This window comes from Daucus carota, chromosome 3 (assembly GCF_001625215.2).
Source record: "Daucus carota subsp. sativus chromosome 3, DH1 v3.0, whole genome shotgun sequence".
Classification (NCBI taxonomy): Eukaryota; Viridiplantae; Streptophyta; class Magnoliopsida; order Apiales; family Apiaceae; genus Daucus; species Daucus carota.
This window is the reverse complement of record NC_030383.2, coordinates 57,539,397-57,554,686: the sequence shown is the minus strand read 5'-3', so window position 1 is coordinate 57,554,686 and position 15,290 is coordinate 57,539,397. Positions and strand designations below refer to the sequence as shown.

The following is a 15,290-nucleotide window of genomic DNA, read 5'->3' as shown; positions in this document are numbered from 1 at the left end:
GTTCAATACAGTAACAATTGTACTCCTTGCTCTTTATTATTTCAACCGTTAATATCAATACAACCAAAAGTAAGTAAACTCAATACAAATGGGAAGGGAGAATGCAATATTTAAAATATTTTAACCAACACTTAATTAATTAGTAACTAATGGATCAGTCGAAATGATGGTCCATTTTGTATTATAAATCCATTTCTATATATGCTTCGAGGATCTTGTAAACCATGCATGATTTATGAGCCATAATTAGCTGCATGGGGAGCTCTTCCTCCTCCACGGCCACGCCGGGGTCGAGAAGGAGGATTTTTGTCATCTTTATCCAACTCAGCTGCAGATAAAAACGAGGATTAAATCATTATTATTATGCACCCTCTGTGTTTTATAGATTTGAAATGTTCCAAATCTCATTATAATTTGTTTCATTATCTACATTTTCATTTATCCCAACTACATACAAATTTAATCACAATATATTTAACATGATTCGGGTGCAAATAAACATCAGATTTTATATTCAACAAAATATACCGTGTCTTTTATTAGAATTCAATTGATTTAATTCTTAAATAGTCTTATGACTAAAAAAAAGTCATAAAATTAAAACTCGCATGAAAATAAAATATTATATGTAAATTTTTTAAGGATACGCTTATCTAAATAACAAGCTCAAGAGTGTTTGAGTTTATTCAATTATAAATATGAAAGAAAGTGGGTGCAATTATGTATTTTTTTAATGTTTGTATTATATTTATTAGAAGTTGATAAGATCACCATGTCTCATTAATTAATTTTATTTATCTTCTCATATTTCGCAAACATATATTAAAATAATATTTTAATATTATTTTTTAAAATTCTACCATTTAATATATAAGAAAACGGATACAGACTTTTATATATTCACATTACTAATATAAAATGAAGTAAAAGTATTTTTTAATACACTTGAATACATATAAAAAATTTTAAAAATATTTAGAAAGAGAAAATAAATATTTTTGGGCAAAAAAATATAATAATAAGAAACAAACCTGCTTGAGTTAAAACGAGCTGCAGTATAATAACGGCCACTATGATAAAATAGATAAATCTTGCCCTAGAGAATGAAGCCATGTATACCGGTATAAGCTGATATCTTATTATTATTATTTTTTTTTGACAAAAGCTGATATCTTGATTAGATCCATTGATTTATGCGTCTATTTATAAACAATTGTATATAAGCTTTTTCCATCTTCACGCGAACTTGAATGGAACGTACCTGGTAATACGAGTAAATCTCATGTCACTAAATATACTTCATACGTACCAACCACTAAAAAAACAGGATAAAACCGACCGGCAACAAAAAAGTGTCGGGATAAAACTGACCATACGTAATCGGTCGGTTTTACCAAGAACGATGTCGTTCTGCCTTGCTGACAAGGCATCTATATAAATATTTTAACCGACCGACAAGAGTATGGTCAGTTTTTAGTGCCGACGTGTCTATATTATAACCGACACCTCTATCCGTCGGTTAAGTCTTTGTGTATATTTTCTCAAATTTTTAATAATTTCTCAGACAAAAATGTTGTCGTTTTATTTCTGTATACAAAATTGATTGCCAGCCGGTCGGTTATAACCCGGTTTTATTATTTAAAAATGTTTATTTAATTAGAAAATGGATAAAATTTACGCGTCAAACACCCATTTATACTGTTTTCGTAATCTAAACCTTCTATAAAATATAGTTCTATAATATATTTTTAAAATTTCCTGTTTTCGAATAAAAATTTATCATTTTAATTTTTATTCAAAAGAAAAAAAGTGATTTATTAAACTATAAAAACATTAGCCCTCCGTCCTAAGCGCATACAACGCAAGGACGGGACGGCCGACTGAGTACTAATTTTCCTCTGTGGAAATTCGAGATTGAGGAATGGTGTGTGATTTTTCCATGTCCAGAAAATCTGAAGCGAGAAAAAAATTTGCTTTTGTAATGTTGACATCAGAAGTTTGTTGAGTGCTTAACAAATCAATGTGTGAAATAATACAAAGAGCTATAAAGCAGCATGTGCCACAAAGTAGACACAAAGAATTGCTCCGTTCACTTATGAAGACAGACAGACAGTAGAGTGAAGCTAGGGTAACTAATGTTATTTTCACAAAGAAATAATTTATATTTGGTGGCCTAACAATATTAGCTACACTACTATAAATCCCAGAAAATCTTACTAGATTCCAACCATATATTAACCAATACTAATGGCCTTACTTCACAGTCCACTTGTTTTTCTACTGCTGCATGTTCTTTTCATCTCAGTAGTTCCACAAATTCTAACATCATCACCAAGAACTGAGGCAGAAGCTCTTGTCAAATTGAAGAACAATTCATTACCATCTGATTCTCTCAGTTCTTGCTCCTCGAGCAATCTCAAAAATAAAAGAACATAGAAACTTTTTGTTGATGAGTCTTATTGAAATCATATTTTTAATTATTTCAAATCTAGATCATTCAAATAAATGATCATTTGTATATGAGCATGATATAATCCAAATCTAACTCATTTAAATTATATTATCAGGATGGCAAAAAAAAACAACTATATTATCAGAATTTAAACTACACTGCAACAATATGGGTCATTTACGACGGAAAACTTACGACGGAAAAATTTACTACGGAACTGATATTCCCGTCGTAAATTTAGATAAATTTACGAAAGACTATGTATTCCGCCGTACGTATATTATTTTAATAATAAAATCTTGGCGCAGACACCGAACTTACGATGAAATAAAAAATCCGTCGTAAGTGCTTACGACTAAAAAGTTTATGTCCTAGGTATATTATTTTAATAATAATTTCTAGGAACTAAAATTGAACTGATGACGGAAAGTAAAATCTGTCGTAAGTTAGCAGGGCGCTAAATTCTAATTTTTCCCCAAAAATATTTTGGCAGTAATATCAATTCTCCAAAAAAATTTGTGTCCAAAAACTTACGACGGAATACTTCTTAAGTTAGCAGGCGGTAAATTCAACTTTTCTCAATATATTTTGGAGGTAATTTCAATTTTCCAAATTTTTTTGTGTCCAATAACTTACGACGGAATTCGTCGGAAGTTAACATAGACAAAAATGCAATGCAATTTGTTCAGATGCATCTATTATCTGGAACAAAAGTACTTAAATACCAATTCTAATAAGATTATATATATTATTTTTTAATCACTTAAATTCTATCCCCAATCCTTACGGCAGAAAAATGGTGAATATATGTTATAAAAATATAATAGAAAGAGTATGAAGAAACTATAATGAGAACATATCACCTAAATTAATCCTTGATATATTCTTCCTGCCGGAAATTGTGTAAATTTCAAAAGCTTTAAGGTTCCTGCAGAATGCATGCTTTTTTCTACATAATAAGCTTATTGTCAAAAGTAAGCTGTGACCAAATCCAAACCACAACATGAATCACATCATATATAGTACATTGAACTCTGAATCCATATAAGTTTGGGCAGATACATAAATATGTTATAACTGGAAACCAGGAAGCAGATACTTGATCCCCAAAATTAGGGTTAAACAATTCTGTGGAATGTAAAAATATAGAAATCTGGTGTCACTAAAATATACTTCCTCCTCCCACTCATTTATACACCGTTTTTTTACGCAGGCTTCTATAAAATATAGTTGTATAATTTATTTTATTTTTTTCTTGTTGAATAAAAAATTTAAACAATAAATATTTACTCTGAAGAAAAATAATAAAATAATCTATAAAGCTATATTCTAGCGTTAAAATACGTGCCAGCTACCTATTGATAATTAATGTATAAATTTGATTTTTATGTTATAAAATTTAACTATATTTGATAAGTTTCGAAAGTGTAAAGAAATAGTTGTGACATCTAGTACTAATTTTCCTCAATGTTAACAAAAAGTGGTAGAAATTCGAGATTCAGAATGGTGTGTGATTTTTCCATGTTTAGAAAATCTGAAGCCAGAAACCAATATCAGAAGTTTCTGAAGAGTGCTTAATAAATAAATCTTTGTGATGATAGAAAGAGCTATAAAGCAGAGTTTTTGTTGATTATTGATAAGAAAAAGTAGACACAAGAAATTGCTCTGTTAGTTCCCTTATGAAGACTGACTGTAGAGTCAAGCTAGTGTAATGTTCTTCTCACAAAGAAATAGTTTATATTTGTGGCCTAACATTAGGCACACTACTATAAATCCCAGAAAATCTTACTAGATTCCAACCAAATATAAACCAACACTAATGGCCCTACTTCACAGTCCACTAGTTTTTTTACTGCTGAGTGTTCTTTTCATCTCAGTAGTTCCACAAATTCTAACATCATCACCAAGAACTGAGGCAGAAGCACTTGTCAAATGGAAGAGCAGTTTATTACCATCTGCTTCTCTCAGTTCCTGGTCCTCAAGCAGTCTCGAAAACCTCTGTAACTGGACTGGCATTACCTGCAATTCTGCAGGAACAGTTTCGAAGCTCAATGTTTCTGGTCAAGACCTTAATGGAACACTTGCTCACTTCAGTTTTGGTTCATTTCCGAACCTCAGTTCTTTGGACATGAGTCACAACCTGCTGTCAGACGTTATACCGGGAGGGATTGGAGACCTGGCAGAGCTTCAGTACTTGAGCTTTTACGACAATTATATAAATGGTACAATTCCTTACCAAATTAGCCATCTTCAGAAGCTGCAACATTTGGACTTGGGCTCAAACTACTTGGCTAGTCCAGACTGGTCTCTGTTTTCGGACATGCCAATTTTGACATACCTCAGTTTATACTACAATGAGCTTGCTTCCGGATTTCCATTTTATGTGATAAATTTAAGGAACTTAATTTTTCTTGATTTGTCGAGGAATGAGTTGACAGGCTTACTGCCAAGAAATATTTCCAAGCTTTTCAAGTTAGAAGAACTTCGCCTAGGAAGGAATAACTTCACAGGGCCAATTCCTTCTTCAATAGGTCAACTTAGGCAGCTTCAAATTCTTGATCTCAAAGAAAATTATCTGAACTCTAGTATTCCTCCTGAGCTTGGCTTGTGCACCAAGCTCACCTTCTTGGCTCTGGCTGTGAATTCTCTTACCGGGCCTTTGCCTTTGTCGTTTTCAAATCTTACACAAATTTCCCAACTCGACGTATCAGACAATTTTCTCTCTGGTGAGCTGTCACCACATTTCATCAGCAACTGGTCTCAGTTAACAGAACTATACATGAAAAATAATACCTTTACGGGTAATATTCCTCCTGAAATTGGTATGTTGACAAATCTCACATACCTGTATCTGTATAGTAATAAATTCAGAGGAAGAATTCCCAGAGAGATTGGAAATTTGAAAGAGCTTCTGGAATTAGACTTGTCAGGAAACCATCTAGAAGGTTCAATTCCAGCAACAATAGGAAAGCTCACCAAATTGGTGCTCTTACAGTTGTTCTCCAATAATCTTAGTGGAACTATTCCACCTGAGATTGGAAACTTGACACAGCTGGAAACTCTTGATCTCTAAAGTTGTCAATTTAATGGAGAGCTGCCTGATACAATTGCGGAATTAAGTCACTTGAACTTAATTCATCTTCACAATAACAGGTTTTCTGGTAGCCTTCCGAAGGACTTTGGAAAAAAGAATCTCAATCTGTCCACTGTTAATTTTTCGTTCAACAGATTCTCCGGAAAATTGCCAGAAGGATTGTGCAGTAGTTTAACCCTTTCGTGGATTACAGTAACTGCAAACAATTTTTCAGGGGTCCTGCCATCATGCCTGAGAAAGTGCTCCACATTGAGTAGAGTCCGTCTTGATAAAAACCAGTTCTCTGGAAATGTTTCTGAAGCATTTGGTTTTCATCCATATCTTGTTTTCAGATCTCTGAGCGGCAATAAATTTACGGGTGAACTCTCCTCCAAGTGGGGAAAGTATGAAAGTCTTGCAAACATGGAAATGTCACAGAACAAAATTTCAGGTGCCATCCCAGCTGAGCTTGGAAACTTAAAGAATTTGCAAATTTTGCAGCTGGAATCGAATGAGTTGACAGGTCAGATTCCGAATGAAATGGGAAATTTGATCCAGTTGTTGAAATTCAACTTGAGCCGTAATCATTTGACTGGAGACATCCCTAAGAGTTTAGGCAAACTATCAAAGCTCAACTATTTTGATTTGTCTTCAAACAAATTGAAGGGAAGCATACCGAAAGATCTTGGGAATTGTGAGAGCTTATTGAGCCTGAACTTAAGCCAGAACAGTTTTTCAGAAGTAATACCATCTGAACTTGGCAATTTGGTTCAGTTGCAAATTACTTTGGACCTGAGTAGCAATTCACTTTCAGGCACCATTCCTTCTAATTTGGCAAAACAGAAGGTTTTGCAAAATTTAAATCTTTCACACAATCAGCTCTCAGGTAAAATTTCCTCCTCCCTATCTACGGGCATGATTAGTTTGGACACTATTGATTTATCTTATAATAACTTGTCTGGCCCTATACCCTTGTTCCCACACACAGTGGAAAAAGTTTTTAATGGAAACCCTCTTCTGTGTGGAGATGCTAAAGGATTGTCCCCATGTCCGGATTTGTCTTTCAAATCATCGAAGTCCAGTAAAAAATCAATAATTGGTGGCAGTGTTGCAGGGGTCAGTCTCTTAGTTTCTGGGACTATTGTTATTGTTGGATGTTTAATATGTCAAAAAAAAATCAAGAAACATGATTTAGAGGCGATCAATTCCAAGAACTTTAAGTCACTGATTTGGGAAAGAGAAGGGAGGTTTACATTTAGTGATATCGTGAGAGCCACTGAAGATTTCAGTGAAAGGTACTGCATTGGAAGAGGAGGATTTGGAACTGTGTACAAGGCCAAACTGTTTAATGGTGAGACTGTTGCAGTAAAAAGGCTGAATATAACAGACTCCAGCAGTGCTACAGAAAATAATCGATGGAGCTTTGAGAATGAAATTCAAGCACTGACAGAAGTTAGGCACCGCAATATTATCAAACTCCATGGATTCTGTTCCATAGACAATTACCTTTACTTGGCATATGAATTTGTCGAGAGAGGTAGCTTGAGCAAGTTATTGTATAGTCCTGAGGCTGCCTCTGCTTTAAATTGGGATACAAGAGTGAAAATTGTTATAGGATTGGCTCATGCACTTTCTTACCTGCATCATGACTGCTCTCCACCTATTGTGCATAGGGACGTATCACTGAATAACATTTTGCTGGAGACAGAATTGGAGCCGCGGCTCTCAGATTTTGGCACTGCAAGATTGTTGAGTACAGACTCATCAAACTTGACTAAGCCTGCAGGGTCTTATGGCTACATGGCACCAGGTGCATCTTTTTCATCTCATTATAATTCACGTCAGTACCAACCATTTCTTTACGCTTTTCTTTTGAGACGTCCCATCCAATTCTATAAATTTCAAAACTTATCAAACATACTCAAATTTTACTAATATAAAAATCAACTGCTCTCACTACTTTTCTCCATTATACATACTTTCTATATACTATTAAATATCAACTGGTCCCACCACTATCCTCACTTTTCTTACTTTACTTATTTTCTTAACTTTCGTGCCCAGACCAAATGTAAACATTTGGGTGTAATAACATGCATGCATGTTTTGTTTCATGTGTAGAACTATCCTTTTGTATGCTTATGACAACAAAATCAGATGTTTATAGCTTCGGAGTGGTGGGATTGGAGGTAATGATGGGAAGACACCCTGCGGAGCTCCTTTCGACGACTTTGGCCACTGATCAGGACTTGATCATGAAGGATATAACACTTGACAACCGGCTTCCACCTCCAAAAGACAAAATAGCAGAGGAAGTGAAAGTGGTTCTTAATGCATTGCTAGCTTGCACACTTTATGCACCAGGGTCACGACCTACTATGCGTTTTGTGGCGCAACAACTGACAAGGACTCAGACTTGCGGAGCACTAAGTGTTCAGCTGCATGATAAGGCTTAGAGGTGTTGATTAAGCTTTGGGATAGAAAAAAAATAAGGCTATAACAGAGTGTGATGCACAATTTCTCTTTTCATTTGTACTCACTATATATAGGTTTTTGATCCAGTAACATGTATCAAAATATTGTTTTATATTTTATAATAGATGTTACTTCCTCGATCCCCCCTTTTACTTGTATATTTTGACTTTTGATCAGTTAAATTGACTATATTTTGACTAAAGTTTACATGTATCGTATAATTAAGAAAAATAATAAAAATTATATCATTAGGAAGTATATTTAGTCTATTTTAATATGCAACTTTCAAATTTTAAAAATTGTAATTTGTAATGTTTAGTCAAAAATTGGTCACTTTGACTCTTCGAAAAACAAAATATACATGTAAAAGAGGAGGAGGGAGTAATTTATGGAATATACTTTGTGGTAAGCTGAAAAACATTTCATAAGAGATTAAAACAGAGTAAGATGGATGCATTAAATAGTCGCCGTCCTTGCCAAATTTTTGATCGTGATGTTCATATACAAGTTTGATTTTTTTTTTTTTTATAGAGTAGATTTTTATTAAAATCAAATATCCGACAAGAGTGTCGCCAACACACAAGATGGAGGAGACAATAAATCAGTGAAGCTATTTAACGTGCAAGATATGCGAGTCAGAACATGCGCAACCTTGTTAGCTTGCGATCTTCTTAGTATCTACCTACATTTTGTTTAATTTTTCTTCTTCTTTCATGACTTTGTTGTAATTTTGGTTGCGATTAAAAATGGAACATATAACACATAAATATGTATTTGTTCCCACGATTCGATCTTGTTAGTATCTACCTACATTTTGTTTAATTTTTCTTCTTCTTTCATGACTTTGTTATAATTTTGGTTGCGATTGAAAATGGAACATATAAGACATAAATATGTATTTTCATGAATGAAAAGAATCTTTTAAAATATTAATTGAATACACCCCATTTAGTGTCATGAAATCTCCGTCCGATTCATTTATATATAGTTTTTTTCACAGAGTGTGTTTCTATAAAATATAGTTTTATAATTTTTTAATTTTTGAATAAAAATTTAAATACTAAATTTTTATGACATTAGATAATTTTATGAAACTATATTCTAGTGTCAAAATGCGTGTCTTCCAAGCATATACAAATCAATGAAATGGAGGGAGTACTAATTTATGAAACTATATATCACTTGGAAGGGATATCAAAAGTTTAAAGAAATGGTCAGGACTTTCTATTAATTTTCCCATGATAACACAAAGTGGTCGAAATTCGAGATCCGGGAACGGTGAGTGATTTTTCCATGTTCAGAAAATCTAAAGTGAGAAGTCGTTGCTTTTGTAATGTCAACATCAGAAGTTTCTGAACGGTGCTTAATAAATCAATGTTTGTAATGACATAAAGATCTATAAAGCAGAATTTTCGTTGATTTTTGACATGTTCAGAAATTGCTCCGTTACTTCACTTATGACGACTGACTGTAAAGTCAAGCTAGTGTAATGTTATTTCCACAAAGAAATAATTTACATTTTTGGCCTAACATTAGGTACACTACTATAAATCCCAGAAAATCTTACTTCCTCCGTCCCACCCATTTCTTATTAAATGGGTTGGGCACGGAGGTTAAGGAATATGTATAAAGTAGTGGAAAAGAGGAAGAAAAGTGAGTAAAGTGGTGGGACTCATTGATTTTTAATGTATAAAAAGAAGATAGTGGAGTAAAAGTAGTGTGAAAAAGAAAGAAAAGTGGAGAAGTGGTGGGACCATTGACTATTTTTGGTAAGTTTTGAAATGTAAAAAATTGGATGAGACATCCCAAAAAGGAAAGGGTAAAGAATTGGGTGAGACGGAGGGAGTACTAGATTCCAACCAAATATAAACCAACACTAATGGCCTTACTTCACAGTCCACTAGTTTTTTCACTGCTGAGTGTTCTTTTCATCTCAGTAGTTCCACAAATTCTAACATCATCACCAAGAACTGAGGCAGAAGCACTTGTCAAATGGAAGAGCAGTTTATTACCAGCTGCTTCCCTCAGTTCTTGGTCCTCAAGCCATCTCGAAAACCTTTGTAACTGGACTGGCATTACCTGCAATTCTGCAGGAACAGTTTCGAAGCTCAATGTTTCTGGTCAAGACCTTAATGGAACACTTGCTCACTTCAGTTTCAGTTCATTTCCGAACCTCAGTGCTTTGGACATGAGTCACAACTTGCTGTCAGATGTTATACCGGGAGGGATTGGAGACCTGGCAGAGCTTCAGTACTTGAGCTTTTACGACAATTATATAAATGGTACCATTCCTTACCAAATTAGTCATCTTCAGAAGCTGCAACATTTGGACTTGGGGTCAAAGTATTTGGCTAGTCCAGACTGGTCTCTGTTTTCGGACATGCCAATTTCAAACTCTCATAAACTACGTAGGAGGAGCACTACATATAAAGATATAGACACATATTAAATTACCATTATATTGCAAACTACCACTATATTTTAATAATGGTAAAAATAATGACATAGTGTTAATAATCAAATCCGAACCTAACGTTTCTGTCCAAAAAAAAATAATCCGAACCTAGTGACAAAAAAAATCCGAACCTGCCCGCAAGGGTTGGTTCAGCTGGTTAAAGAGAGGACATGTATCCTCTTGGTCACAGGTTCGACTCCCGAAGGGAGCAGAATTTGTGATTATGCATCCTGGATCAGAGTCTGTCGCGCTTAGGTGCGGTTTACCTGGTTTACCTTGGACATGTATCCTCTTGGTCACAGGTTCGACTCCCGAAGGGAGCAGAATTTGTGATTATGCCTCCTGGATGGTTTACCTTGGTTCACGTAGTTTGCAGGCTATTGCGTGAGCTCGTGGGTTTATCCAGTGCGCACGGTGCGGTTTACCTGGTTTACCTTGGACATGTATCCTCTTGGTCACAGGTTCGACTCCCGAAGGGAGCAGAATTTGTGATTATGCCTCCTGGATGGTTTACCTTGGTTCACGTAGTTTGCAGGCTATTGCGTGAGCTCGTGGGTTTATCCAGTGCGCACCCGAAGGGTAGCGGCTGCGGGTTCCTACGTTAAAAAAAAATAAAAAAATCCGAACCTATCATTAATGACAAAAAAGAAAAAAATTATAGTTCAGTGGTAGGATTCTAAATAAATAATAAGTTGGATGGTAAAAAAAATAATCTATTTTCTCATTATATAATATACATAAATTATTAATCAGTCAATAGGATCTCAGAGAAGTATGAAACCTAATTGATATGATACAATAACAAATTTAATATTTGCTCTTTATTATTTGCTCTCTATTATTTCAACAGTTAATATCAATACAACCAAAAACATGTAAACTCAATACAAATGGGAAGAGAAAAATGCAATATTTAATATATCTTAACCAACACCGAAGTAATTAACTGGCTCTGTGTGAAATGATGATCCATTTTGTGTCATAAATCGATTTCTATCCTTCGAGCTAGGATCTTGTAAATCATGACTTATGGGCCATTATTAATTATAGGTGCACCGTCATGATCTCTTGGTCCAGGGCCAGGCCCGGGTCGAGAAGGAGGATGTCTGTCACCTGGATCTCTCGCAGCTTTCCCTGTAGATAAAAACGTTCAAAATTGGATTAAACAATTATCATGCAATCTCTATGTTTATAGGCTGAAATGTTCGGATTTTTTTTTTTTTTTTGACAAATATGATCTATAGCCTAGGAAATTTTCGGGGTGAGCGAGGTGGAACCCAGGACTTGGGACGACAAAGGATAAGCTCTTAACCACTGAGTTATTGATCATTATATACTTTTACATATTTGCAGTATAGTTATTGGAAGTTAATAAGATCGCGATGTCTTATTAATTAATTGTATTTATCTTTTCATATTTCACAAAGATGTAAAAAATTTAATATTTTAATGTTATATTTTAAAGTGTTATCTTTTAGTAATAAACAAATACAAATTTTTATCTAATAATTAATATAAAATTAAGTAAAAGTATTTTTAATACACTTTAAACTCATGCAAGAGAAATTTATAAAATATTAAAGTGATTAAGGAAAAGTTTTAAGATAAAAAAAATACAATGATAGGAGACAAACCTGCAACTGCATGGCTTAAAACGAACTGCAGTATAATAACGATCATTATAATAAAATAAATAAATCTTGCCCAAGAGAATGAAGCCATGTATACCAGTATAAGCTGATATCTTGATTAGATCCATTGATTTATGCGTCTATTTATAAACAATTGTATATAAGCTTTTTCCATCTTCACGCGAACTTGAATGGAACGTACCTGGTAACTACCATTATTGACTTTCGTCGCCTTTTTATATTTAGTCGCACAAGTAAACACTTCAACACTTCAAAACTTATTAATTAAGTATATTAAAATTTTATAATAAATTCAACCACCCACTCCTTTTCGATTCAAAATCTAAACATAGTAAAATTTTACAATATAAAATTCTTCTAACCCCATAATATTTTACACTAAATATATAATTATTTTATTCATTAAATATTAAACGGTGCCACCGTTATCCTCTCTTTTATTATTCTTTCATCATTTTTTACTTACCTTTTCACCTTTCATATACTCAACCCAAATGTAAACATTTAAATGAGACTGAGGCGTATCATTTATCATTTTAATCACTTAAGTTCTACCCCAACTTTTATATATATATATATATATACATATTAAAAAGTAATACAAAGAAGACGATGAACATATCACCTAAATTCTTCCCTCATTAATTCTTCCAGCCGGAAATTGTGAATAATTTCAAAAAACGCCCTTTAAGGTTCCTGCATAAGAGCATCTCCAACCATATGAAACCATTAGCTAAACATCATAAATAAATATCATAAATAAAAAATATAGAGAATATGTTAAAAAAAATATGAACTCTAATGGGACATTCCTCCTTGTCTATAAATATAGTCAACCTGATGAGGTTGACTATATTTGTCGAACCTCTGCAGACCTATAGGCATCTGTAAAATGATTCAGCATCATTCATTAACATATTAACATATTGAAATGATATATTCTATTTATAACAATCAAGTTATTAATAACATACTAATTTTAAAATATAGCCAATACCATTTAAGCAAATTTTATATAACGTGGTCTAATTTAGCCAACCACTTTTAGCCAACATCATTGAAAATGCTCTAATGTATGTTCTTTCTGCATAATAAGCTTATTGTCAAAAAATATGCTATTTCTGTCAAAAAAGTATGCTATTTCTGTGACCAAATCCAAAACACAACATGAATCACATTCTGTATATAATAGTACATTGAACTCTGAATCCGTACAAGTTTGTATTTTAGCCGGGGAATTCCAGCTCCCTCATGTTTGCATAAATATTTGACGATGAGTAATCAAGACTTGTCGATACATATGTTATAATTGGAAACCAGAAATCAGATACTTTGATCCCTAAAATTAGGGTAAAAAAGTTCCATGGAAAATAGTGTCATTAACATCTCAGTCTCATTGATTTATATACAATTTTTCACAAGGACTTTAATAAAATATAATATTATAGTTTATTTTTTAAATTTTTTTGATAAAATTTAAAAATTACTCATTCCGTCCTATTCAATTGTATACATTGTTTTTACTGCTTGACATGTATTTAAAAATTCTTATAAAATATAGTTCTATAACTTATTTTTAAAATTTTCTTTTTTCATAGAAATATAAATGTTATATTATTATACTGAAAAAGAAAATCTTGAAAATAAGTTGCAGAACTATACTTTATTGAAGCATTAAAATTTGTGCCGTGTCCCTACCCCCAATGTATATTGGCCGGGATGAAGGGAATACATTTTTATTTAAAAGAAAAATATAAAATAATTTATGAAACTATATTCGAGTGTTAAAATATCTGCAAAGTCCTCACTCCCAAGAGTATACAACTCAATGAGACGAGGGAGTACTAATTTACTGAACTATATTTTGATTGATGTTTAATGTATAAAATAATATAGTGGAAAGTAGTAGAGCATTTGATTTTTATACTATATAATATTTTTATATTTGGTAAAGTTTGAAAGTGTAAAAAATCAGGAAGAATATCAAAGTTTAAAAAAATGGCCGGGAACTTCTATTAATTTTTCTAGGTGATAATGAAAAGTGGTCGAAATTCGAGAACGGTGTGTGATTTTTCCATGTTTGGAAATTTGAAGCGAGAAATCGTTGCTTTTGTAATGCCAGAAGTTTCTGAACGAGTGTTTAATAAATCAATGTTTGTAATGATACAAAGAGCAATAAAGCAGAATTTTTGTTGATTTTTGATTTGAAAAGTAGACGCAAGAAATTGCTCTGTTAGTTCCTATATGAAGACTGACTGTAGAGTCAAGCTAGTGTCATGTTATTTTCACAAAGAATAATTTATATTTGTGGCCTAACATTAGGTACACTAAAAAAAATTTAAATTTGGAGCAGTGCCCAAACTACTCCAATCGTGGACTAAAAAGTGATCCAAATTTGGATCAGTCAATAGTACTGGTCCAAATTTGGATCACTACTATCCAAAATTTTATAACATTAAAATATTATTACTTTTATTATTTGATGATTTTGTTAATATTATTAAAAATAGATTAATTAAGATTGGAATATAAATAAAACAACGATTAATTATAAATTAAAATTTCAAAATAAATAAAATTTCAAAATACATAAAATTTCAACAATTTATCAATCACTACAGAAAAATCAAAAACAAATATTTTTTCATCTTGAACTTCGAAATGCACTAATTGAGCATTTGTAAGAAAAATAAACTAATTCTGAGAATTAATATTTTAAAGTAATATTTTAATATTTTTAATTTATTTTTATGTACCGTTTTAACTTTTTCGAATTATTTTGTAATATTTTTTCTTTGTCTATTTGTTAATTATATTATTATAATTAATGATGAAATTAGTTAATCATTTTTTAAAATATTTAAAATCAAAGTATATAAATATTATAAGGATGGATGAATTTGGATCTATATTTGGATGGATTAGAATAGGATTTGGATCCCGCCCCAACCTTCATGTTCTTTTCATCTCAGTAGTTCCACAAATTCTAACATCATCACCAAAAACTGAGGCAGAAGCTCTTGTCAAATGGAAGAGCAGTTTATTACCATCTGCTTCTCTCAGTTCTTGGTCCTCAAGCCATCTCGAAAACCTTTGTAACTGGACTGGCATTACCTTCAATCCTGCAGGAACAGTTTCGAAGCTCAATGTTTTCTGGTCAGGACCTTAATGTGGAACACTTGC

General features: G+C 32.8%; 1 protein-coding gene and 1 long non-coding RNA gene across 3 annotated transcripts; one reads left to right on the top strand and one right to left on the bottom strand.

The window, feature by feature from the left end:
• The first annotated feature begins 4,234 nt into the window (after nucleotides 1–4,234).
• LOC108211429 (probable leucine-rich repeat receptor-like protein kinase At1g35710) lies at nucleotides 4,235–8,142 on the top strand. Its single transcript, XM_017383030.2, is given in 2 exon segments — nucleotides 4,235–7,335; nucleotides 7,647–8,142. Coding segments are annotated over 2 exon segments (3,399 nt in total). The 5' UTR covers nucleotides 4,235–4,271; the 3' UTR covers nucleotides 7,982–8,142.
• A 1,070-nt stretch (nucleotides 8,143–9,212) lies between these two features.
• LOC108213686 (uncharacterized) lies at nucleotides 9,213–12,206 on the bottom strand. Of its 2 annotated transcripts, none has more exons than XR_010290157.1 (3): nucleotides 12,090–12,206; nucleotides 10,564–11,589; nucleotides 9,213–10,420 (listed from the first exon to the last, which is right to left on the bottom strand). It is a non-coding gene; the product is annotated as an uncharacterized LOC108213686 (long non-coding RNA). The 2 variants fall into 2 exon arrangements; XR_001805348.2 differs by having other exon boundaries at nucleotides 9,214–10,420; nucleotides 10,587–11,589.
• Between the last annotated feature and the right edge of the window lie 3,084 nt (nucleotides 12,207–15,290).